The sequence below is a fragment of the Aricia agestis genome, chromosome 19 (assembly GCF_905147365.1).
Source record: "Aricia agestis chromosome 19, ilAriAges1.1, whole genome shotgun sequence".
Classification (NCBI taxonomy): Eukaryota; Metazoa; Arthropoda; class Insecta; order Lepidoptera; family Lycaenidae; genus Aricia; species Aricia agestis.
Genome location: NC_056424.1, coordinates 4,754,385 through 4,781,487, shown reverse-complemented (window position 1 = coordinate 4,781,487; position 27,103 = coordinate 4,754,385). Strand labels below are relative to the sequence as shown.

The 27,103-nt window shown below is 35.4% G+C and overlaps 3 protein-coding genes across 4 annotated transcripts; 2 read left to right on the top strand and 1 right to left on the bottom strand.

Annotated features, from left to right (window-relative positions):
• Positions 1-2: 2 nt before the first annotated feature.
• On the bottom strand, positions 3-2,940 carry LOC121736882 (RNA pseudouridylate synthase domain-containing protein 1-like). The gene is made up of 5 exons (XM_042128366.1): positions 2,793-2,940; positions 2,400-2,637; positions 1,810-1,971; positions 1,529-1,646; positions 3-354 (listed from the first exon to the last, which is right to left on the bottom strand). Exons 1-5 carry the CDS (start codon positions 2,883-2,885, stop codon positions 153-155), a joined length of 813 nt encoding a protein of 270 aa, XP_041984300.1. The 5' UTR covers positions 2,886-2,940; the 3' UTR covers positions 3-152.
• Positions 2,941-3,455: 515 nt separating this feature from the next.
• On the top strand, positions 3,456-7,470 carry LOC121736878 (uncharacterized protein PF11_0213). Its single transcript, XM_042128358.1, has 5 exons — positions 3,456-3,756; positions 4,055-4,222; positions 4,373-4,571; positions 5,174-5,302; positions 5,522-7,470. Exons 1-5 carry the CDS (start codon positions 3,532-3,534, stop codon positions 7,336-7,338), a joined length of 2,538 nt encoding a protein of 845 aa, XP_041984292.1. The 5' UTR covers positions 3,456-3,531; the 3' UTR covers positions 7,339-7,470.
• A 1,419-nt stretch (positions 7,471-8,889) lies between these two features.
• Positions 8,890-23,620, top strand: LOC121736879 (zinc finger protein 354C-like). Of its 2 annotated transcripts, XM_042128360.1 has the most exons (11): positions 8,890-9,124; positions 9,438-9,563; positions 10,262-10,444; positions 10,592-10,795; positions 17,245-17,360; positions 18,881-18,977; positions 19,981-20,096; positions 20,759-20,870; positions 22,095-22,196; positions 22,876-23,007; positions 23,404-23,620. In XM_042128360.1, the coding sequence occupies exons 1-11, from the start codon at positions 9,023-9,025 to the stop codon at positions 23,476-23,478; spliced, it is 1,365 nt and encodes a 454-aa protein (XP_041984294.1). In that variant the 5' UTR covers positions 8,890-9,022; the 3' UTR covers positions 23,479-23,620. The 2 variants fall into 2 exon arrangements, with proteins under 2 accessions (XP_041984294.1, XP_041984293.1); XM_042128359.1 differs by lacking the exons at positions 17,245-17,360; positions 18,881-18,977; positions 19,981-20,096; ... (2 more) ...; positions 22,876-23,007; positions 23,404-23,620 and adding an exon at positions 12,253-14,099.
• The last annotated feature ends 3,483 nt before the right edge of the window (positions 23,621-27,103 follow it).

Genomic DNA, 27,103 nt, shown 5'->3' with positions numbered 1-27,103 from the left:
TTTGAAGATACCTAATTAATCAGTACATTGTACTTACACTTTTTTAACACTAGGAACAGTAAAATTATGTTTTAATAAGCGTAGGTTACACTAGTACATGTTCACAATAGGTAAAATATTATTTACAAATAATATACACATTGTAATCTTGACTATATGACTAAAGCGAATGTTTGGCATTTAAGTCCAGGAGTATTGCCGTCCATAGTATTACAAATCGATACAAAGTCATCTTTGGATTTGTAATCGTAGAACTTCTGCAATGGTTTCCATTTACGAGTAAATTCTTCGTCTGAGAAAAATGGTTCAGCAGTTTGTATATCCAAAGGCTCTTTCTTTAATGGCACAACCAACCTGAAAAAGGGGATAATTTGGACATTGTATTGAGCCAGCTGATGCACTCGACCTATATTATGTATATGTGATCGAAGGACCTCACGCTGTTTTGTAACTTATTTTATATTATTATAGTGTGTATAAAATTTAATTTCGTTTGTTCTATGCATTACTCTTAAGACTGGATTGCACCAACTAACTTTAACTGTAACTTTAACTTTGACTACAGTGCAAAATGTCAAATCTTTGGGTAAAGTTAAAAATGGACGCCATCAAGACGTAGAGCTCGACAAGGTTTTAAATGCATGTGGCGAAAAAAGGAACTAACGCTGTCATCATACAAAAACCGCAATTTTTTACAGTTCTCCTTTACCAGCAGCGCCCCCGGCCACGCGCATTTATAACCTTGTTGGATCAGCTGTCATCTGTCAATTTCTCCGGGCAAAGTTAAGGGTAAAGTTAAAGTTAAATTTACCTTAACTATAACCATAAATTTAACTTTACCCATGCCTCTGGTGCAACCCAGTCTTAGACTGGGTTGCACCAACTAACTTTAACTTTGACTACAGTGCAAAATGTCAAATCTTTGGGTAAAGTTAAAAATGGACGCCATCAAGACGCCATATTTAACTTTAACCATAGAGCTCGACAAGGTTTTAAATGCATGTGGCGAAAAAAGGAACTAAAGCTGTCATCATACAAAAACCGCCATTTTTGACAGTTCTCCTTTACCAGCAGCGCCCCCGCCCACGCGCATGTATAACCTTGTTGGATCAGCTGTCATCTGTCAATTTCTCTGGGCAAGGTTAAGGATAAAGTTAAAGTTAAATTTACCTTAACTATAACCATAAATTTAACTTTAACTTTGCCCACGCCTCTGGTGCAACCCAGTCTTAGAGTATGAAGTTGGCTACAAAAAGAACGCACTAAATTAGTTCCTGATTGGCGCAATTTTGTAAAACTTGCAAAAAAGATTTTTGAAAAATTTAAATGGCCCCTTATAAATATTGGCTAAATACATTGACATCCCGGTATTCGAGAGGTTAATGGCACAACCAACCTGAAAAAGGGGATAATTTGAACATTGTTTTAAGTTAAGTACAATATAATATTTTATTCCTGGTTGGTGTCATGTCTTTTATAATTACTATCTTCATAAAAAATCCAATCACTAGCTTAAAAATGGAAGTACCTTGTTGCATGTAGATACATCCTATGGGGCTCTCTATCCAACTTGCCACTGTAAGTGTAATCACCAAGAATTGTGTGATTTATAGCTCGACAGTGCACTCGAAGCTGGTGTCTTCTTCCTTTAAAAATGAAAGAATTATACCCACACTACTCATTTTAAAAATTTCAACCTTTATTAATGTTATAAGAAAAAGGCTGTTGCACTATTTAGGCCTGAAACGGGTCCAAATGGTGCATAATGTTGTTTTTAGCTTTATAAAGCTTATGTTATTCAGATATTACCTGTAAAAGGTTTTAAAAGAACTACAGATATTGGATCCTCTCCATAGTAACCAGTCTCCAAAAGCAGCATGCGCGTATGGCTATCCCGTGGATGTAAACAAGGCTCATCCATATTTGTGAGTGCTCTCATTCTGTGTTCACATTGTGGTTTTCTGTCAATACCTGTTATATGAATATTAAGTATTACTTTAGTTACAGTTTGGTGATAAATTCAAACAATTTTGGAGGCTTTCTAGGTACACCGATGCAAAATAGATTGTTCTATAAATTATACACAGTTAAGAGAAAAAAAAAATAGGGTAGTAAGTAAAAAATACAAAAAAATCTCGTAATGATTTTTTTTGTATTTTTTACTACGATTTTAAAAGGTCATAACTTTTAAATGGTGTCTCTAAAATAAAAAAATATAATAATAATAATTGTTAGAAACGACTGTCGCTACACATTTAAACAAAAAAAAATAGGGTTTATTATACCACAAAAAAATCGAAAAATTTTCTGTCTTTTTTCCATAGTGCCCCTAAGGATACACCCTGACCGTTAAGAGGCCTTAACAGTAATGAATACAGGTTATAATTATTTTAACTTACCTACAGGATAATCTATATCTGCTAAATCAAATGTTATGTGTCCTCTTACAACAGCTAAGTAGTACTTTTTTGTGAGACGTTTTTCAAATAATTTCCCAGCCTCAGCGGCAGCGGACTTTTTCTTTGCTATGCACAACACTCCACTGGTCGCATAATCCAATCTATGAATGAAGTGTAGAGGATTCATAGAACTTCTGAGGTGGGAGTTCAGAGATCCTATGTAAAACGTAACCGTATTCTGAAACAATACTTAGTTTGTGATGTTAACCGCTAAAACATTGCTCGAAACTGTAGATTGCAATGTTTATTTTGTTAGTTTTATAAGCTGAAAACTGAAGAAACATGACCTCAAAATGATTATTATAACATATTTTTATGAATGAATATACATACTTTTTCTTCTTTATCGTCTGAATTAATATACATATCATAAGGTTTATTAACGATTATAAAATTATCGCTTTCATATAACACATTAACACCCATTATGATTAATTTTAAATTTATTAGTGTTTATGAGTAGGTACCTACCTACATGACACATGAGACATATTTTGGGCAAAAGTGACAAGCACAGATTGTGACAAGTTGACACTTGACTCTTGACAACGGACAAGTGACAACCACAAAATATGACAAATGACAGACAGCCTTTGCCATTAGACTGGGTTGCACCAACTCACTTTAACTCTAACTGTAAATTTAACTTTGGCTTTAACTTTAACTATAATGCAAAATGTCAAATCTTTAGTTAAAGTTAAAAATGGACGCCATCAAGACTGAATTCAGTCAAAGGGCTAGGCTGTTTGATTGAACGGCTATTTAAACCAGTCGGCTGCGAAATATGTATTAATAATTATTTGAAATAAATACGTCGTAATAACTATAACCATAACTTTAACTTTAACCACGCCTCTGGTGCAAGTTGCAACCCAACCGTAATATGAAACAAAAACTGTCAGTACCTAGTCAGCACTCAGCACTCAGTTTAAAAAAAAAATGCTGTCAGAAAAGATGTCAATACATTTTTGAGATTTTTGTCAATGTCATAATTTCAAAAGTTTTTACGTGATTATTAGCCAAAATAATACGGCAAATAAATAAATTACATTGAAATTACAGCTATATAAAAATGAAGCGTATGAAAAAACATAAACCAAAGCCAGAAATGCCAGAAACGTCTACCTTTCGGTTTAAAGATAGTGAGGAACATGACCTGGCTTACTACATTCACGACAGAGTGGAACTGATGCATCAAGTTTTCTCTGTAATTAAGACCAAAGAATTAAAAGCAATGATACCACAATGCGTAAAAAATATATCTTTAGACGACTTGCAAGAACTTTGCACCGAAGAAGTAGGTTTTTATTTAATACTAGATGTCCCGGTGAACTTCGTGTCACTTAAAAACCTTCCCTGGACTTCTACGAATATTTTAAGACTAAAATCAGCCCAATCCGTTCAGCCGTTTTCGAGTTTTAGCGTCACTAACACAATTGGAAATCCATTTTTATATATAAGATTTCCCATTAGAAATTGTTTACATCAGAACTGAGAGAAAGAGAGGACTCTGTCTTGTGTATATGTTACCCATATATATTATTTTTTTGCATACAAACTTACTGTAACTTCACTTCCACCTAAACATTTTTCAGTTACTTGGCATAAGTTCAAAGAGATTGTGTGCAATATTGGATGGGGCTGAACCACCATCAGACACAGAATCATCAAGTTCATCACCAGAACAGATGGAGACCATATCTTTGGATAGCATATCTTCAGATGATGAGGTCTTAAGTCAGAGCAGTTCTAGAAATAAAAAGGTATTTTGAAATGTTTTACTAGTTTAGTGCTTTTGCATGTGGGATTTTTTAATTAATAATACTTTTAAAGTTTTTTGTAAGTTTAACTATGTACTGCTGATCACATATTTGACTGTAGTATAATTAATTAACAACATGTTAATATTTTAGCACAAACACAAAAAACGAAAGGCTAAAAATAGCAAGAATAAAGAAAAGAGACGAGGGTCGGAGAAGAATGATGAAAGCAGTGGAGATGAGGAGAAGAATCGTGCCTCACGAGCCGGGCTGACTGTTCTTGAACTCCTTGAACTTCAGGCACGAGCCAGGGCCATCCGAGCTCAACTACAGAAGGATCAGATTAACAATAGTATGTCTATGTATGCAGTAACATTATAATGATAAAGATTTCTTTGTTTGTTAGCATGCTTCATACACAAAAAAAAATTTGCAGAAATGGAGTAGACTACAGGCAGAAAATATGCAATTTTTCCTTCCTGTGGCATTCTCAATCACCCATAATTATTTTATTTATGTATAAATAAAATTGTAGAAAATATCAGCTTTATGTATATTTATTACGAGCTTTTGCCTGCAGCTTCGCTTGCGTTAAGAAGGATTATTATATACAAACTTTCATCCCCTATTTTAACCCCTTGGAGTTAGAATTGATCAAAATCCTTTCTTAGCGGATGCCTATATCATAACATCTACCTGCATGCCAAATTTCAGCCCGATCCGTCTAGTGGTTTGGGCTGTGCGTTGATAGATCACTATATCAATCAGTCAGTCAGTCACCTTTGAGTTTTATATATATATAGATTTTTGTTTCAATCCTTCATCCTTGAGTAAAGGATATTTGTTATTTGTAAGGTTGTATTTTAATTGTTATTTTCTATCATATTAAATAAAGTATAATATAATATTATATTTCACAAAATTCTAGATAATATACTATAATTATTTCCGCAGAAGCTCCAGAAAGTACTGAAAACGCAGAAATGGATAAGTACGATGATGAAGTAGAAATAAAAGAAGAGCTAGCTGAGGTTGTGGAGATCAGTAGTGAAGATGAAAAGCCTAATGTTGAACAATTAAATGGTAATTATTGGTACTATTTAGGTACATATTAAATTAAAAAAGTTTTAACATTTTTTCTTAAAAAAAAGGAAAAGTTGTTTTATTGTTTGAAAAGTATGAATAAAATAGATCCTGTACTAAATAATCATGTATTGTTTCAGCTAAACTGGCTCGTAAATCTTCAGTTTGAAAAGTATGAATAAAATAGATCCTGTACTAAATAATCATGTATTGTTTCAGCTAAACTGGCTCATAAATCTTCAGATCAAGAACAGACAAAGGAACAAGAAAATCCAACCACTGTTACAAAGCGCATTAATGATTTAGTTATAACTGTTCCACAAACTAAGCAAACTAAAAAAATAAAACTCAACAGGAACAAAGTTGTGGTATGTGAAACAACTAAACCAACAGCAACTACTAACAATGTAGAAAACAATAAAGAAGAGAACACAGTCAATGTACAAGTACTGAAACAAACAATTGTGGCAGCTAAAGTAAAAGAATCAAAAAAATCCAAAACAAAGAAAAAAGATAAAAACAGAAAAAAAGTTAATAAGAAAGATGGTAGTGATCATGATGAAATTACCCTCCAACTATCGGATACTGAGAAAATGGATCTTTTAGAAGATCTTGACAGAAAAAACTATGATAGTGTTTCCAGTTCTTCAAAGGATTCTGAAAACAGTTCTGAAAGCAGTGACGATACTTCAAATAATTCGTCAGAATCGGAAGATCCTGTAAACCGAGGGACTGAAAAGAAAAATAAAGAAATAGAAACAACACATAATACCAATGAAATTACTGTTAAAACTCATGAAGAGGAAACTATTAGCAAAACTAAAGAAAATGCAAACACTGATAATATCGTAAAGGAAGTTGACGTTGTTTCAACAAATTTAAAGGACAATTTAAATATTGAAGTTGAATCTATTATTGAAACAAATGAGGAATCAAACACCAATGATGCAGTTATGCTTGTAGATGTTTTATCTTCTGATTTAAAAGAAAATGAAAATTCTGACTTGAAAGAAATTGTTGCAGATGAATCACAGGTTTCTGATAATCAGAAAAATGACTGCAAAGAAGCCGAAAAAGATGAGCTAGTTTCAAAAGATGATAACAAAAATAAAGATGATGCCACAGAAAAATCATTGGAGCATCATGGAAGTAAAAGTGAAACAGAAAATATTGACAAAAATTTATCAGATGGAGAAATCTCAGAAAAATCTGATCCGGAAGTAACCACCGAAATAGTTTGTCTTTCAGATGAGGAAATATCTAAAAAGAAAAAAGATAAAAAAATTAAAAAGAAGTCTAAAAAAAGTAATGAAAAAGATAAAGAGACAAAGAGTAATGAAAAATATGATAACAATTTAGAAATATTTACTTTAAATGACGAAGATGAAGACGAAATATTCGAACTTTCAGATGATTCTTCTTGTTATGAGGTTGCGGGTGTATCTGTGCTATCTAAAGAACCGACGACCATTGAGATTGAAGCACTTTCAGCTAAGGTTGATGACACCATTCGAGAAGAAATTGGTGTAGAAGTTGAAGATAATGAAAGCTTACAATCAGAAAAAGAAGATGCCGAAAATATTTCATGGAAAGATAGATATTTAGACAGTAAGAAAGTCAAACGCGTTCTTAAAACATCCAAAATATTAAATGCTTTACGAAAAAAGAATAAGGAGTTAAAGAAAAAACTAGAAGAATCTAAAAAGGTACCCGAACCAGTTGCTGTTGCTTCAGAAGAAGAAAGGAAGAATGTAGAAGGTACTATAGATGAGTACAATAATTTAGAGGGATCAACAAAATATGTAGATCCTGTTTCAGAAAAGAGCCAAGAAGAAGAAGTAAAGGAAGTGTCTAAAGAAATGGAAAAAGATGCAAAGCAATTGTTGAAAATGTATAAAAAGTTGTTAAAATACAATGATATGAATAAGCAAAAACCAAAAGATCCCAAACGGAAAAAGAGTAAGAAATCTAAGAAGAAGAAGGAAAAACAAAAAGACAAAGGAGTCAGCGAGTCAACTACAACTGCTGAGACGTAGAATGGTATCCAGATATCTAGTTATTTTAAATTTTTAAATATAAGTCATAACTTATAAATATAATTACAGAACGAATACAACGCTGTTTAATGTCCTAATCTAATCCATTGCCAAATGCCAAAGTTGTTTAATAAATCTACTAACAACATTGTTTAACTTACTGCTTATGTAAATGGGATAGTTCCTAGAATTAAATATTATACAATTGATTGGAAACAATGTTATCAGTCCTAGTTATCACATATCATTATGAAAACTTAAATACACGAGTGCTTGTTTCACTATAATAGTGAATTGCGCGCGCACGTTCGCCGTTAACGCCTAACAAGTTACAAGTCAAGTGCTATGTATATTTTTAGTAGCGAATATCTGTGGTGTGCTATTATATTGTATTCAAGAATATATATAAATATATACAGATGAACATACAACTTCCCCCTTTTTGGATGTCGGTTAGGCGGGCGCCAAAGATGTGATCAAATACGCAAATTCGCCAAGTGTGGCACTGACAATTGCCTATTTGTGCAAATTAATTGCTGGCATTTTCCTATTAGTACAAATTTGCACAAACTTTGAAGCCCATGTCTGGCGCCGGCTTAAAGCTTTGGCCTTTGTTCTACTTCTTCTTCTTTTTAAATTATGGCTCCTATGTGAATCGAACTTGTTTCTTCTATCATCGGTTCCACAGATTTTATAAGTAAGTCCTGTTCTGACTTCTGAGATGGTAATTTCTTGTCAATAATCAATACACAGAATACAAATTATTATTTGTAATATACGTTCAATATTTGTGCAGATTGCAGACTGCAGAGTGCTTCAAATTAAAAATATTAAAAAAACTGATCTGTCAAAAATTTGACAAATCTGTCAAATTGACATTTGACGTATTTAAAAACAAAAACGGACTGCTACTACACGAGCTGCAGCTGTTCTGAGCCGTTCGCTCACTTTTGGAACGCAGATTAGTCTATGAACGTTCCGAAACGTAACAAGAGTGGCGACAACAATACATATTTTGTTTTTTTCGCGAACCGGAACGTTTAACATTTTGGAACGAAAAGGCGGTTACACGGTTCAATCGCATTGAAAGCGATTTCGTTAAAAACCACTAAGCAATAAATATTCAATAAGTAATAATAATTTGTAATAAATAATATTATGTACTTAATACGTGTACAACTGTACACTGTACGTGCATTCAATACCTGATAATGTCTCAAAAAGAATGAAATTGAAAGCAATATTGAACTGAAATTGCTAAAAAAAATACTGGATATGAGGGTGGTAGATCTACCAATTGGTTGGTTCTAACTTCTAACATCTACCTAATTCTACCAATTTTTGGCATGATGACGTCTACTGATTTTCTAAAATTTGGTGTGGCAACTGGCAACACTGGCTGTACCTACAGCTATTTGACAGCTATCTACGATTTGAAGCACATTTGGCAAAGACATTTGGAGTCTGGAGCAATACATACCTACTAGTAATCTGTGGTCTGGAGAATGTCCAAAGAGAACTAGTAAATAGTAATCTGTGAAAGAGAATGTCCATAAAATTTTAACGCTGCGGCTGTTTTGGCTTTTTATCCAAAAGTTTTATTGAAGTACAAGTTCTAAAAGTCAAGTATTATTCAGTCCATTCTAGTACTTACGTGGTACTTACTTAATTTTCGTTGTTTGGAATGGATGATTTGTGTATAACATGTCTGAGTGCGGGTCGAAATTTAATTTACATCGGTGGAACAGAATTACAACAAATATATTTACAAATTCTGAATGAACCTGTAAGTAATTGATTTATTTACAATTTTGCTTTAAACCCTCTTGCTGCTGGACAAAGTTTGAAAAAAAAGTCGCAAACAATCGCAATATTTGGTCATATTTAGCAGCACCAAATATACAGTATGTAAGTATACGGTACAAAAGATGCATACCGCAAAAATGAACTAGGTACCCACAATACTATAGGTATATCTACACTACTGTGGGCACCTAGTTCATTTGGTGGTAGGTTTGGTTCACACATGGTCTCCAGATATACCTACATAAAATACATTTGCGTATTGGGAATATTTATTTTTAATTGTTCTCTTCTAGGTAACAAAAATGCTAGAGTCCTATCTGCAAATCTGCTGGGAATGTCAAGCAATACTGAATCGATTTCAACAATTCAAAACCCAAACTCAGAGCTGTTATGCTGAGCTCTGGAATCATGTTCAACAGGTATATTTTTTCTTGATCATTTAGGACCATAAAATAATTATAATATTAATTAACAATCATAATTAGAGGTGCAAACCTTTATATATGAATATGACACCTTCCTAAAGAAATGTTAAGAAGATTCATTGATGTGCTATTTAAACAAAGCAAGGCTGGATCTATGTTTTAGTGGCGCAAACACGCATTTTGTCCTCTACGCCGTAAGCTCACAAGCAAATGTAATAGTGGTCTTGCGATGTAGCCTCTAAACTGCGTGTTTGCATATAAATCCAGCCTAAACATTATTATTTATTATATATTATATGCCTCCTAAAGTCTTTTTATTCATCATTTTAGTCAGTGGTAGGCACAAAGTATTGTGTAAGGTTGATGGTGCACTTGCCAAAACCCCATATGATATTTTGTCAAGTTTTCAGGGGAGACAATAAACTGTTTTATTTAATCGGTGACCGAGACACAATAGAAATTCTATTGTGTCACGTTTTCCACGATCAACGGGTTTATGATTGATGGACTTATCAATAAAATTTACCCTTGAAAACTTGACCAAATACACAGAGGTTTTGGCAAGCGCAACAATTATTATTATGTAACATTTCTTGACAAAGTTTTTTAGTCAAGCAAAGCAGCTTAATGAGTGGTTCATATAATGGTTTTTTTTTAGTATTTTTTTTAACTATCATTTAAATTATTTACAGGGACTCACCCCTTTACATTCCTTAGTAAAAACTCCATGTTTAAAAATGTACAGTGTTGTAAATATTCATATAACTGATAAAAATGGAGAAGAAGGCACACATTTCGAACCAGAAACCTTTGCAGATGAACTGAAATTAAAAAAAAAGAAAAAAGTGTCTAAAAAGAGTGTGGAATTGAAAAAGGTAAGTTGTTAAACATATATGTTTATATATATAGATATATAAATATATAAAGATTCCAAGCAACTGTAGATAATATTTTATTAACTCAATTTTAAATAGAATAAAGGCCAATATGAAAAAACTAATATATCATATTATCACTTTTAGAAAATGCGACACAAGGTAAAGAAAGAAAAAGTGAAAAAGGAACCTATCAAACCAGCTTCAGATAAAAGTGATGATGAAGATCTCATTGTTAATGATTTTATGGAAGATAATGATGAAGAAAAACCCTTATCTGAGATAGGCGGCAACCTTGTTGAGGTGGAATTTGAACCACAAGTTGAACAGAACACAGAAGAACTCAAAGTAGTAAGTATATAATATGTTGCTTAAAATCAGAAGGTAATTTTGCTTAATAGCTTACAACAATGTTCTACAAAATGTGTGCCACAGGACACTAGTGTACTGTGGCCAGTAGTTGATGTGCCTCAAAAAATGTCATTATACATCTACATATTCCTAGTTTATAAGAACCCAAAAAGGGAACATCTCAGGATGATCGACGAAGGGATGGGAAGTTGGGCACCCCCACTGTACGCTGATTAATTAAACGCAATTTTGCAATAGTGTGTCAAACCACAAAATTTAAAAAAATGATTTATTTATACAGCAGCATTGATGATCCCCGTAAGAATGTTTTACAAAAACATTTTTAGCGTCATGACGCCTCATTCTTTGATAAACTCAATGTTTAAAGGCCCAATGGCTATAGACTTAAAACAAATCAGCAATAACATGTTAAGTTCCTTAACTTATATTTGAAATTGTTTGAGCACCATCTAAGATTTACTTAAATGACTCAAGTGGCTTAACATGTTCTTGCAAAATGTGGTGTAGTGGTCATTATATTTTTAATGTTATTTTGTGCCGGTGTTAAAAACAAAAATTTACAAAGAAATTATCGAGGTAAGTGTTATTGTTTTTATGCAAATAAATTATTGAAATGTAATGAGCTTCTAATAAGTGTTTGATATTTGTTTGTGTTTGATGTCTGATATTTGATAATTTTCGGTTATTTGGTTTGTAGGTTATAAGTTTATAACATTCATAATTATTGTATATTTTGTCTATAAAATATGAATATTTGGTGTTGATTTGAGGAAAATCCTTTTACTTCATTAAAACGCCATAAATTCTACAACGAAAACGAAATTATACTGAAATGTTTCCAAACTTTGGTCTTTTTTGTGTAAATATCACGTGGAATGGAACGCGGGATTTTTACATTTTGCAATAATATATTGTAATTATTGCAAAAATGTAAAAACCTCGCATATATATATATATATATATATATATATATATATATATATATATATATATATATATATATATATATATATATATATATTAATGTATTTTAATATATATTAAAACTGTATACATTAAAACTGTATATTTTTGCAAAAGTACACTGTACCAAAGTAAATTTATCTATAATTAGATGACGCTTGCAACTCCGTTGCGCCAAAATTCGTTTTTCGCGCTGGAACCGTACATTTTTTCGGGATAAAATGTTTTATATCCCGAAAAAATGTACGGCGTATATTATATGTGTGTATATAAAATTATGTCCTTTCCCGGGACTCAAAGTATCTCAGCTGAATCGGCTCAGCGGTTTGGGCGTGAAGAGGTATTGACAGACAGATGGACAGACAGACAGATAGACAGACAGACAGATAGACAGACAGACAGACACACTTTCACATTTATAATATTAGTATGGATGGTAAAACATAATATTATGTAATGTTATTATTTTGCAGATGTCGGCAGCGCAACGTAAGCGAGCTAAGGCGCTTGTGAATACGTCTTGCCTCTTACAGAATTATGACGATGTTGTTTCATCGATACCGGTGACTAACAATGAGGAAGAGCTAAAAATGGCAATGAATTCAATAAGTCAAGATGTTAATGTAGAAGGAATACCTGACAATTTTATACTGGACTGTTCTTTGGAAACAATATATAATATGAGTGGAATTGATTTTCAAGAAATTTCACACTACACGTCGCAGATAGTTGAAGCTAATCCTCCAAAAAAATATAAAACAACTCCCTCAGCTGTTGTTGACGCTGTACAACAATTAAACAATAATGTAGATTTAGAAGAAATACCAATAAACGTAATTACAAATGAAACAAAACAAGTTCCTACACAGAATATAGAGACACAAACAGATTCTACTTCTTCTTGTGATGAATCCATCAACAATCATAGTAGCATTAACCAAGACCTAGAAGATATTAATTCAATACCAACGGAACAAGTCAACAAAAAACCAAAGCGAGGAAGAAAAAGGAAATTTGAAGATCAAAATAGAGAAATAAAAAAGAAACGTTGCAATACTAATGAAGATTATATCAATGTTAAAGGAAAAAAAGTGAAAAGTAAAACTTTTACTGGAAACAGCTTTGACTGCCACTGTTCTAAAAAATGTACCGAAAAGCTAAGCGCAAATCAACGTAAAGCTGAATTTGATAAATTTTGGAGCGCAGGATCATACGAGGCTCGGTTTGCTTTATTACAAGGATATGTCAAAGAAAACGCCAAAAAACGGTCTTATTCTACAAAGTCTAAGAGAATGTATACAAGAAAATATTGTATACAGAATGTTGATGTATGTAAAAAAACTTTATTAAACACATTGGCAGTGAGTCAATCAAGAGTCGACATCGCTTTAAAGAAAAACCGGAACAATGAACCCATTGATAAAAGAGGAATAAGAGGAGGTCAGAACTCGATTAAACCTGAGCAGGTAAAAGATATGAGAAATTTTATTGAACAATTACCTAGATACTCATCACATTATTACAGAGAAAGTACAAATGCAAATTATCTGGCACCCAATTTAAATCTTACAATTTTATATGGCAAATATAAAGATAAGAGCAGCAATCCAGTAAGTTTTTCAAGATTTAGACAGTACTTTGTTCAAGATTTCAATCGCAAATTTAAAAAACCACAAAAGGATACTTGAAAACTACTATGGTGCGATACTTGTAAAACCAAATTAACAGGAGTGACAGGAGCTGAAAAAAATATTCTTGAAAAACAACATCTGGAGCATGTGGATCATGCTCGTGCTTTGAGAGAACAAATGAAAAAAGATTTGGCACTAGCCAAAACAGAGCAATATACAGAAACACATTCGATTTAGAAAAAACGCACAGCCTACCAAAGTTGCTGACTAATGTTGTCTATTATAAAAGGCGACTTAATTTATACAATTTAGGTATACACTGTACATGCCAAGGTTTTATTTTTATATATGGCTTGAAGATCAAGCGGGAAGATATTTTAAAGCCTGGCATAAAACGATTAATTCTTTGGTCAGACTCATGTGGTGGACAAAATCGCAGCATCAAAATGGTACTTGTTCTATTACATATTCTTCAAAATCATCCCACACTATAAGAAGTGATTTTGCGTTTTTTACAACCAGGACACACATTTACCAAATGATTCCGAGTTTGGAGATGTATAATGTCTTTTAAAGAAACAAACACGGATATAGCCGACTTAATTGAAGTTATGAAAAATTGTCACAGACAGAACAAATTTATTGTGATTGAAATGCCTAAAGAAGATTTTTACTCCATTTCCCCCATTCAAAGTCAAATAACACATATATTTTATTATAATAAAAAAATAGACAAGAATAAAAACAAAATTTCATGGATGAACATTTTTGAAATTAAGTTAAAGAAAGCTGAGGCTACAACGCTAAATATGAAATCAAAACTTGATAGCGAACCTGAAACTGTTGATATAAGTAAAGGAGGAAAAGGGCGCAATAAACAAATAGATTTTTAAATGAACTTACCTTTGTTATACCCTGAAGGATGGGAACTATCATCTGCAAAAATTAAGGACCTAAAAGAAATATTAAAACTGATACCAGCTGATGCTAAACCATTATAATTTCCTTAGAACTGTCAGATCTGGCGCATTTGTTGATGATGTTGATGGATTTGGATCAACTATTGATTTTGAGGTAGAAGAAGATAATGAAGAAGTGGAGACTGAACTGTCTTAATTATAGACTTTCAAAAAAGTGAAGAAATTAAAAAGTGGCAACATTGTAGTGTCATCCCTTTTTTCTTAGATTGATTTGAAAGGGATTAGTGATTACGCTACGATGTTGCCACTTTTTAATTTCTTCACAAATACAATAATTAATTATAATAATAAGAGACATGATGTCATATCGACATTTTCGGGGTTGTGGACACTCCATACGCAGCATGATTTTTGTCGGACAAGTTGACCACAGTTTTCGAATTACGAAACAAATTTGAAAAAATTAAAGTTGTACGGGGTATGTGGGACTCCCTGGGGGCGGAGGGCCGCGCCCGGGCATACCCACTAAAACCCCAACGGTGTTCCTGCCCTTCCGCTTAAGGCAGAGCCACGGGATACGTGGAACACACAACCGCGACTCTGCCAGATGCACCAAGAGCCTGCGACGGCCAGACTTTCCACACTAGCAAACATGGAGTTTCGGTCGCGGTTACATCAGGAGGTATAAGTTGCTGGTCGTTCTTACCTCTGTAAAGGTCACAAACAGGTAGACTTTCAGCTTTTCTAAAATGAGGAAAGTCTGACCGTCGCAGGCTCTTGGTGCATCTGGCAGAGTCGCGGTTGTGTGTTCCGCGTATCCCGTGGCTCTGCCTTAAGCGGAAGGGCAGGAACACCGTTGGGGTTTTAGTGGGTATGCCCGGGCGCGGCCCTCCGCCCCCAGGGAGTCCCACATACCCCGGTAGCCCTCCCGAGACTGCCGGGGATTTCCCCAAAAAAAAAAAAGGCTCTTGGTGCATAAGTACTTATTTCAACATTTTTATAACTAGGGGAGTTTTAAGATAGTATAGTGATTGCAGTGATTGTTTAAATAGTATTACTTGTTTTAATTTTGCAAAGCTTTTTCATTTATAGGTACTAAGTTATAATATAAGTTTACAAAAATAAAGTTGTTTTTCAAAATGTTTGCTTAGCTTTTTCTCTACAACCATTAAGTTAATTGTAAAATATAATCCAATTTTAAGTTACTTAACATGAAAATGTATAAGACTATGTTAACCTTTAAAATAAGTTTTAAATGTTTCAAGGCACTTAAATGACTTTTAAAAATTGTACTATAAATGTAGGTGTTATTTAGCAATAACAAATTTAATAACATGAAACATTCTGGTAAGTAATATCAATTATTTTACATTTTGCAATAAGATAATATTTCATTCATTTTCTGCATTATTTTTGTAGTATTTTTAAGTTATTATATGGAGTCGCAATTAAAAACATATTATTAGATTTTCTATACATTTTTTGCTAATATAAGATTCCTTGAACAAATCGTTTTAAAATACAGTGCAAATTTTCTAACGCATTTTATTTCAAAATGGCGGACGTGTGGGTTAACATATTATTGCATATTTACGTCCAATTGTGGTGTACCTCCAAAAAATTTCATTTTTCTAGCTGTACCTGGAACTCAAAAAGTTTGCAGAACACTGTCGTACACACAGATATAAATCAAGATAGATACCGCATGTCTCTCCTTTTGTATGAAAACGAGCGTGCCACTTTTTTGCTACCGTGACGTACCGATGATTAAATTAAACGTGTCCATTATCTAGGCCAACGTTTCTATTCGAATTTCTATAGCTCAATACGGCACAATTAGGCATTTAGGCATTTTTTAATTCCGATTGACATCCGAATCCGATAGCAGACTAAAGAACAGACTTTTTGTTTGGGAACGCGATATGGCACGCGAAGTACTACACATGCGGTATCTATATCTGCGGTCTTACAATATCATTTAACCAACTTCTTAAAGAGAGGAGGCTATAATATACTTGTCTGTATCTCTTGGTCATACCACCTATAGAGTATAGGCCGGGCCTATACTCTCTAGGTGGTATGCCTATTAGGCCCGTATAAATAGTCAGTACTCAAGATGCATCTCGGTCTCAAGACTCGGTTCAGGCTCTGTGATTGGTTGGCTGTCAAAATTTGGACCAATCAGAGCCGAACTGCGTCTTGAGACCGGGTCGCATCTTAAGTACTGACTATTTATACGGGCCTTAGGGTCACATTACAGTACAATCAACTCGGAAAGGGATCGGCACCATATCGCCTCGAGCCGTTCAATATTTTGTATGAATCTCCCTACTGCAACGCACACTGAGTGGAACCCTAACGTAATCGCCTCGCCTCGGTACAGACTACATGCTCCGAACCGCGGTGCGATGCGTGGTCAACTTGCAGTTCCCGCGCTTACGTCTCCGTTCACCCTTGCTTGAAACTGATCTGAGGCCAGCGGTCGGAGAGCCGTAAGCGTGGGGACGACGAGCCGTAGCCGAGTTGACGTACATGAGCTGCTGATACTAATATTGATGGCGAGGCGAAAGACGAAGCTGATCCCTTTCCGAGATCATATATTGTGTGATATGACCCTTATGTGCATTGTGCAATGTTACATGTCTGGATAAGTGTGCCAGGAGTTTTAATAAGCAGTTAATCAGATAATCAACTATCAAAAGCATCAGCACTAATATTATAAATGCGAAAGTGTGTCTGCCGATTTTGCTGAAGTCAAGTATCCCCATACTAAATTTTAGCAAAATCGGTTCAGACTTCAGCGGTTTAACAGACAGACAGACAGACACACTTTGGCAATTATAATACTGGTATGGATATATAAAGTCCAAACAACATTGCATAAAATAAAAATTAGAAAAATATATATTTGCAGGTGAAAGAGAATGGCGTGACAAAAACGAAAACCAGAGAAGTTCTACCCGACAAGCCTCAGTGTGTGGAGTGTGGGAAGATGTTCAGCTCTCGGAAAACATACAGATATCACATGAAGTGAGTGACATATTAACCACTGACCTCCATATAATAAGGGGGGTATTACATTATCATTTATATTGGATCATTTCTATGATCATTTATAGGATCCAATATATATGATCATTTGATCATATCTGCATATTACATTATCATATTTCATTGATCCTATTTTATATTACGCCGGTTCTTCTCGCCGGGTTAGTTCCCGAACCGGTGGTAGGCAACATGTAGTTCAACATTCTGAAAATATTTGATTCAAATTTATTCAGAAATAAAACAATTTTTATTTTTATTTTATTTTACGTCATATGTGGTTTCAATAGCCAATGGAGAGCGCTAACGCTGACAGGTATTGACGTCAGGGTTACAAGATCTCAGAGAATTCGATTTGTCAAAAGATATCGTCATTTTTAATATGGCTTGTTTTTTGTTATTTCAGCAAGATTATCCAAGTATATAATTAGAAAATAATTACATCACATTATTTGAAACATATTAACGAACAAGAAATTAAAAACTGTTTTTTATATTACATAACTGGCAACACCTATTTCTATGACCGTATTGGATCCATAGACTTAATATATTAGCATTATAGGTTTATGATTGGATCCAATCTCTCAGCAAATGTCAAAAATCTATGATCAAAGAAGAAATGAATCATATTATGTATATATTACATTATCCAATATCATTGACTCAATGATCTCGGATCCAATATGATATATATATATATATATATATATATATATATATATATATATATATATATATATATATATATATATATATATATATATATATATATATATATATATATATTCCCCTTATGCCGTACAAAATGACAGCTATTTCTTATGCCGATTTGAAGCGCCGCGGCGAGCGTACTGTGAACTAATTTATAAAGAAAATGACAACCGCCATTTGCAAAATAGTAGTTCCAAGTACACTCACTACTGCTTTCACATTGCAATCAGCGCCAATATGGCGACTTTCAAATAGGAATATTGATAGCGATCGTCTGTCCAGTGTATTATAGAGGTCAGTGCATCTTAACTGATTCAATTAATTGTATGTACAAAGAGGGTAGGGTACGATGGGGCTCAAAAGCCCTTTATTTAAATAAAGATATTAAAAAAAGAGGGTAGGCCGTGCGCCATCTTATTTTGGCGCACTGCCTAGTTTCTTTTTTGCCTAGATTTTTGTCATGATCCAGGGTAACCCCTGGATCTTACATATTACAGTACTTATACTGTACAAGATAAACTGGCCATGTAAAGGGGTTTGGACGAAAATGAACCATCGAAGAAATAGATTCATAGGCAGTTGATGGGCCTATGTCATTTGGTGGGATTGTGTTAGTTCAATGTTAATTGTAATCTGTTGGTTGGGTTTGACATAATGCCCCCAAATTACGTAGTCCCGCCATCTGCCTACGAATAAACTTCTCTGATAGTACATAAATAATGTAATGATTTCACGCAAGTACTGGAAGTTGCATTTTTAAATCAGCATCATCTTTTTTTTACTTTCAGTGTACTGCACAAGGGTCAGAACAGGTGGCCATGTCCCAGGTGCGGTAAAGTGTACCAATGGAAGTCCAATCTTGCGAGGCATTTGAGAAGTCATAAGGTAATTGATAATTATAATATTCTGATGATTATAATTATCAATATATTATGTATTTTGTAAGAAAATATACAAATTGTGATATATTAAGCATTTTACTAAGTTAGGTATAATAAATCAATAATGTATCTGTCCTTCAAAATATCTAATAAGGTAAACAATTATTCAAGAATTGATACTACAGAATATTCAAGTATTGACATAGCATTTCCAATAAAAATGTTCTATTAGGAGGAAGCCAAACGAGCAGTTTATGTGTCGTAATTGTAGAATTTCACAAGTCACGTTTTGAGTCGTGTGTTGCAAAAATTCACGAGCCACGACTCACGAAATTGCTCTCGCTTGGCTTCCTAGGACGATGAAGTTGGGGTAACTTGCCACGTTTCCTACAGAATAGATAGAGATTTATTAATTAAGAGGGTGACTAACCCCAAAAATCAAACATCGTCCTTCTCTCTACACACTTATGCCCGTCTTTCATATAATGCCAGGTGAAAAAGAACGACGCGGATTCATCGCCAAATTAGTTTTTTCTCAATAACTCGATAAATATACAACATTTTAAAAATCCGCTAGGTCGATTTCTCAAAGATAGAATTTTATACAATGTGTTAAAATATTAACTTAGTTCAATGCACAGTTATGGCAATAAATGAAAAAATCGTGAAAATTAGATGCATCTTTGTGATTTTTTTCTATCGAGAAAATTTTAAGATATCGTGTTTTTGCTCAGATCGAATTCTCGGAAATATAATGTAGTATCTAATTTTAGAAAATAAAACAATTCCTTCGGGGCGTATTTTCAAGTATAAAAATTAATTATAAAATCGACACTTTAGGGTTAGTCGCCCCCTTAACACGCTTTTATAAGCTTAGGCTGTATGTACTCAACGGAATCTCCAAAAGACAACGAAGTTTTAGTAATAGGGTCCCATTTTTACCCTTTAGGTACAGAACCCTAAAAAAGGGTGTCCTTTAGTTTAAACTATTATTATTTTGGCCACAGGCTCTGGATAGCGGGGAGCTGTACTGTGATATCTGTGACAAGAAGTTTGCATCAGTGGCTACCTTTCGCCAGCACCTGCGTGGCTCGCGCCGACACGTCTCCGAGAATGACTTTAGGTGGGTAAAAACAAATATTAAGCCTGGCGACAGACATTCATATATTTAAAAAAATTGAGAGGTGTCAAGGGCAACCCGGATGGAACGATGGAAAGTTCCAGTTTATTATTTCTTATGTATATGAGAGAGAGAGACAGAGAGAGAAACACGTGCTACCGCACGGCTTACAACTATGTATAGAATTTTTGCTTGTAAGCCGTGCGGTTCAGACACTTTTGTGTCGTTACAATTTTTCTACTTAATTTTTTCTGTCTAGCCCCCTTTCGCAACGCGCGATAAGGAACTTCGTTCCAATTAATATCTTATTGGTTTTGTTAAAAATATGTCAATCCGCTGCCCTGCTTACTGCGGTCTAATTAAGTATATTATGTAAACAAATGCTATTCATGCGCCTTGAAATATTTGCCTTAAATAGGCAAATAGTGTGCTATGTGTTAATTAAATCGAAATTTTGCATCCGTATCAATAGTCATTGTGATTGTTTTTAACACGCTTTTATAAGCTTTTGAACACGATTTTTACCTATCTCCAGTAGTCTAATTCGAAATTTTGCATCCGTATTAAGAGCCAGTGACAATGCAATAATTTGTTATTTTATATATGATTATAAATAAATAAGCGTGTCTTTTTTAATTTATTTAAAGTATATTTTTTCATAACAGTTTCATGTGTAACGAGTGCGGCAAGAAGTTTGTGAACAAGACGCGTCTGCGCGACCACATCGACTGGGAACACCTTAACAACATCAAGTTCAAGTGCCAGTTTTGCGAGAAGGTTGGAGACATATTCTGACTCATAGACTTAATATATACTGTTCTGACTATTCTATACGTCAACTGACCACACGTCGTTGCGCCTGCCAAATCCTGTATGTGTTTTTAGTCAAATTTTCAGAGGTAGACAATAAACTATTATATTGAATGATTGATGGATTTATCAGCAAATTGAAGGTCTTATTCATACATAATAAGAATTGTCACTATACTGCATTTTTAATTTATTAATAAGTCCAAACTCCAACCATTATTAAATAAAATAGTTTATAGTTTACCCCTGAAAATTTTACTAAAATCACATACAGAATTTGGTAGGCGCAACGACGAAATGTTAGTGCGAATAAGATTTGTTGGTGCCCCCATGCGGGATCGATAAACGAGATTAGACCAACTTATTAATTAATATATCAGGGGATACTATTAATCGGGAAACGCAACCCGCCGCGTGCGCCATTCTAAGCCAACTGAGTTCATATTTATACATACATGTAATAACTTTAAGGGAGATCGCAGACGGCACACTTGTTGTGTGATCGATCCATCTGCATGGCGCGTAAAATGTCGTCCGCGGATTTTTCACAGACAGTGCGTTTAGCACACGACGCACATCTTCGATCATTCTGTCCGCTGAACTGTAGGGAGTGTGTCGTGTGCGTTACTGCATATAATTGCATAGGTTCTATTTCCACAGACTAAAAAGTGCGTCACGGATAGTCTGTCGTCTGCGCAGCACTTAATAGCCACACACGCAAACACATATGGTACTGCAATATACGCAATACCTACAGGATAAAAACATAGAAGTAATACTCGCGTCACTGTAGAGAGTGTCGCCCTGCATGGGCGTAGCCAGCCTTGGGCTCAGGGTTGGGCAACGTTCACCCCCCCCCCATCCCCATCCCCCCTCGCTTTCAAAAGACCGCTGCGATCGTGCGGACTTTTTTGATCGCAAATTTTGTCGACTTATTTTTTTGTGTAACTTTCGTAATAAATATCCGTAAGGATATTATGATTGTTAGTTGAAAAAAAAAAATTTTTTTTAGTTAGGCACCTTACAGGTCAGAGCCAGGGTGGGGCAAGCGCCCCAGCTTGCCCCAGTGTGGCTACGCCCATGTCGCCCTGTGATTTAGGTTACCGGAAAAAATGTTCTCTATACTCGAATCTAAGATGTAGGTTTTTTTAAATTTGAAAAACTTATCGAAAATATTTTGTATGTTTCCAGCCATTCAAATGCCACACATCGTTGTACGTGCACCTGCAGAACGTACACAAAAACAGAGAGAAGAAAGACAACCTGTGCCACGTCTGCGGGAAGTCCTATCAGGTTAGATTAAAATTAATCAATCAAAATTATAAATATTTAAAAAATATTTCATGTATGTGTTTGTTGTTATGTTTACAAGATATACTTATAAGTTATAAGAGAGTGCCGTTTGTGGGATCACAGACTGACAGGGGGCCACGGAAGATCAGGCGCCACGGCTTGCCGCGGTCGATGCCTGAGTGGATTACCCCTTTAAACATGCGGTGTGTGCATTGCACAGCCATAGCCGAGTTTAATTTTAAGTAGGTAGTTAAATGTTGTATGCGTCATGTCAATTTACTTGAATTCCTTGTTTTATTGTTATTTAACTCTGGCTGTGTTCTGTCCCTTTCACATGTTTAATAAAGTTATTTTTATTTTATTTATTTTATTTATTTAAAATCCATTTAGAGAAAGTTTATCAATAATTATAATAGGTATAATATATTAATAGATATTATAAGGGAAAATAAAAAAAATACTTTTAGCCTTTTTAATGCGCTAGAAGTATTATTATATTTTTCGAGATAAGGGCTCCGTACCAGAAATGTAATATAACGGGACCCTATCACAAAGACTTCGCTGTGCGTCTGATACCATGCAACTGAAAATTGCGATAGCTATTTACTTACTTTTACTATTTACATACTTTACTATTTACATACGGTTAATTTTTTTATTTCGTTTGTAATTTTTCCAGAACGCAGCGAAACTCCGCTACCACATAGTGGCGATGCACACGACGGAGACGCCGTACCGCTGCGAGCGATGCGGCGCCGCGTTCGGCTGGTACAGCTCGCTCTACAGACACGTGCGAGAGGTGCACCACAAGGTAAGCCACGCCCACAACACAATAAGCCACGCCCACATCAGTCAGCACGGTAAGCCACGCTCACCGCGCAGTAAGCTACGCCCACAACATAATAAGCCACGCCCACCACACAGTAAGCTACGCCTACCACGCACGCAACCGCGTCGTTGAGTCCGACATATGCACACACTTACTGTTTTAATATATTATGTAGCGTATGTGCGGAATTTATAGTTTTTATGAGAGTAGGCCACTTTATTTCCGTCGCCCTATGCACGTATTCTGTAGGGCCTCCATGGGCGCTGCCGCCCCTAGGCCGTGACCTATAACGGCCTGTTTATAAATCCGAGGCTGAGCGTATGTTCCTAATATGTATAACCCATTTTCAGGGGAATTTACATAATGTTTGATTTTCAGATGAAAATGGAACCGAAAAAATGCAAAAAGACAAAGAAGTTGGATGATCTGCCGACCCTGCTCCTGCCGCAATAAATAGCGCTGGAATAAGTATCACTCGTCACAACAGATAGCGATTTAGAAGCATAAAGGCGCGACCGCACTAAAGCGACACTGCGCTGCAGTGGAGCGACGCGTCAGGGTCAATTCAGACCACAACGCGACGAGGAGAGGCGCGGCGCGGCATAAATTTGTATGGATTTGACAGATTTCGATTGCGCGAGGCGACATGCCAATCTGTCAATTCAGTACAAATTTAGAAATGTATCTACGCGTTGCGGTCTGAATAAACCCTTACGCGACCGGTTACCCTCAAATATTCTTTGTAAAAAAATTGTAATGGTATGTAGAAAATGGAACTACGCGGCAGCGACGCTACGCGACGCAAAACGTCAGTTCTATCATCTATGAAACATGGCGTCCGAATTCAAGACTTTGGTAATTTTTCATAGAAACATAGAAGTCAAAAGAAACTCTTTCAACGCTGCTAATTTTACAGTAAATCTACTATACAAGTGACCTATACAAGTGACCCTGGCCTCTGCTTAAGCCTTAAATCAAGGTGTGCAAACGCATGATTTGAAAGGTGATTGCTTCTCAGACTTCTGGACTATTGTCCATTTGATCTCAATGAGAATTTCATATAATAATACTCTTAGCAATAAAGCTGGAAAATTTACTTTTTAAGGTTCCGTTCCCAAAGGGTAAAAATCCAAAGGGAACTACTAAGACTTCGTTGTCTGTCCGTCTACACAGTGTTTTAGAAAACCCCATAATCGGACATGAGATCGATACAATGAGTCGATGGTGTCTTATATTTCGAATGCAAGAGTAGAAGTGTGCGCATTTTACTTCGTTTTTGAGATGTTTTTTAATTGATCATTTTTTAACACTCTAAAAACGAATTTATTTTATTTAAATTAATTACGAGGCTTTGTAAACTTGCTATCTAGCTGATTAGATTAATTCATTGAGACACAAATGTTGTACTCTACATTATTTCTACAATTACTCGAGTGATAGTTCGAGATTTTAATTCTTTTCAAAATTTTGTCTTTATTTTTTTTTTTCTTCTTTCCTATATGATTTCCGCAATTGTTTTCCGTACTGAAAAATACTTTGGTATAGTCTTTACACTACAATATTTTAATTTTTTGCGAATCGGGTCTAGTATTACGAATTTCTTTTTTTATTCGCGCCTTAAAAATAGTTAGAGCAAAGTTTCATCGAAGTACTAAATAAATAATCATAAGTTAACTATACTTCGATGAAGGGTTGCGTGTAGCACGGGAAGGGGTCCACCCTCGTAAGGCGATTGCTAAAACCCCGTGCCAAATACACACAACCTGGAGGAGCGGGGGTGAGGCGTCATGTTGCCGTTCAAGACCCATGGCGCCCAAGACGGAGCTGTGGATCGCGCCACAGCCGGCACTCTTCCCTCTCCGGGAGTGTCCGCAAATATGTTAGGAGATGGTGAAGCTGTGGATCGCGCCACAGCCGGCACTCCTCCCTCTCCGGGAGTGTCCGCAAGTATGTTAGGAGATGGTGAAGCTGCGGATCGCGCCACAGCCGGCACTCCTCCCTCTCCGGGAGTGTCCGCAAATAGGCAAGGAGAAAATGTAACACGTTTAACTGTGTATAATGCTTTAGTTGACAGAAGCAAACAAAAATCAAAGTGCGGAAGACCATCGGATTTAAGCGTTGTTGAAAAATTGGACGTTGTGACGTCTTTGTTTGGTGATAAATTAAAGCCGATGTCACAGTTAGATGCACAAACGTTGCTTCAAACAAAAAACGCAATAGCATCTCTCGTTACTGTGTGTGAAAATAAATATAAAATTAGCCATCGGCACACGAAAGTGTTTGAAAAAAAAAATAAAGAATTTCTAAGAAAGTCATTTCTAGATGATTTGCCAGAAAAAGCCAAATTTGGCATTTTGAGTCCTAGAACAGCCAAATACGAATCACTTTGTAAGCGGCAACAGCTACGAGCAAGAAGAAAATTACAGACAAGTTTGGAACATGAGCCTCCAAAAAAATTGGTTAAAGTTTTCTCTGAAACTATTGCGGCCTCTAGCGAGCAGGCAGAAAGTCGAACTCGTGAAGTTGCCCGGAATCTAGAGTTAATAATAAATACTTGCACTGAAAATCCAGAAAAGACTAAAGAGTTGGCACAAAACCTTGCTGAGCCGAAACCAGTACCTTACACACCAGAAGAGGCCTTAGCTTTAATGATTGATACAAAATTAAGCGTCCAAACTTATAATTTATTAAGAACAGACCTTTTAAGTAGAGGATTCCCCGCTTTTCCGCCCTATCACAAAGTCCTAGAATATAAAAAGCAATGCTACCCGTCCCATGGAAAAGATATTTGTGCGAACCGAGATTGAAGCATCAGTGCCTCTGCAAAGTCTCGTTGACCACACCTCAATCGTTCAGACCATTGATGAGGGAACTAATATATTTTGTGAAGAGAATGGTCTCAGCTAGAATGCTCTTTTGAAGCTTCATGGGGATTTGATGGTTTACAAACAGAGCTCCCATCAGTATGACGATACATCATTGGCACCCCATGACCGTAAAGATACATAAAGTCCTTATACATGGCAAATCTAAAATCCAAAAATATGTTACCTTGCCTGTTGGTGTACTCTCAGAGCAAGCTGCTGAGAGTAGAAATGTATTCTGGCGCAGCGATCGAGAACATCATTCCAGAAAAATGGATCGCATAAAAATATGGATCTATTCCATCGGGCTTTAGAATCTTCGGACCCAGTTATTTCCAGTGTGAGGTTGAAATATACTAACAATTTTATACGTGGGAGAGCAATGCTTCTGCACGAATGGGCCGGCTCGACCGGAGAAATACCACGTTCTCACAGAAAACCGGCGTGAAACAGCGCTTGCACTGTGTTTCGCCGAGTGACTGAGTTTACCGGAGGCCCAATCCCCTAACCTATTCCCTTCCCTACCCTCCCCTATTCCCTTCCCTTCCCATCCCTACCCCACCACCTATTACCCTATTCCCTCTTAAAAGGCCGGCAACGCACCTGCAGCTCTTCTGATGCTGCGAGTGTCCATGGGCGACGGAAGTTGCTTTCCATCAGGTGACCCGTTTGCTCGTTTGCCCCCTTATTTCATAAAAAAAAACGACAAGGTTAATAAAAAAATACCTTTATCTCAAGCAGTACTATCTTTGCTTAGCTATCTTTTTTTAATTCTTAATTTATAAAGGCATTAGCCTTAAGATTAAGTCGGCCTTTTGTTTCAATCTTACCAACAGGAAAACTTTAATCAAGACACCGAAGACACTCAAGCTAACAGAGTAAAGAGGACAATAATATTAACGACACTATAAATTTGGCACGGGAGGACAGCATTTTATAAAATGTTTCTGACCATTATTTGCCTGGTCATTAAAAAAAAATTAAGATTCGATGAAACTTTGCTCTGAAATTTTTTAAGGGCGCGAATAAAACCCGGTACTAGACTCGATTCGCAAGAAATAAAAATATTGTAGTGTAAAGACTATACCAAAGTATTTTTCAGTACGGAAAACAATTGCGGAAATCATATAGGAAAGAAGAAAAAAAATAAGTCTAAAATGTATTAAAAAATCTCAAGAACTACAAGAGTTGTTGGAAGAAATAAAGTACAAAAT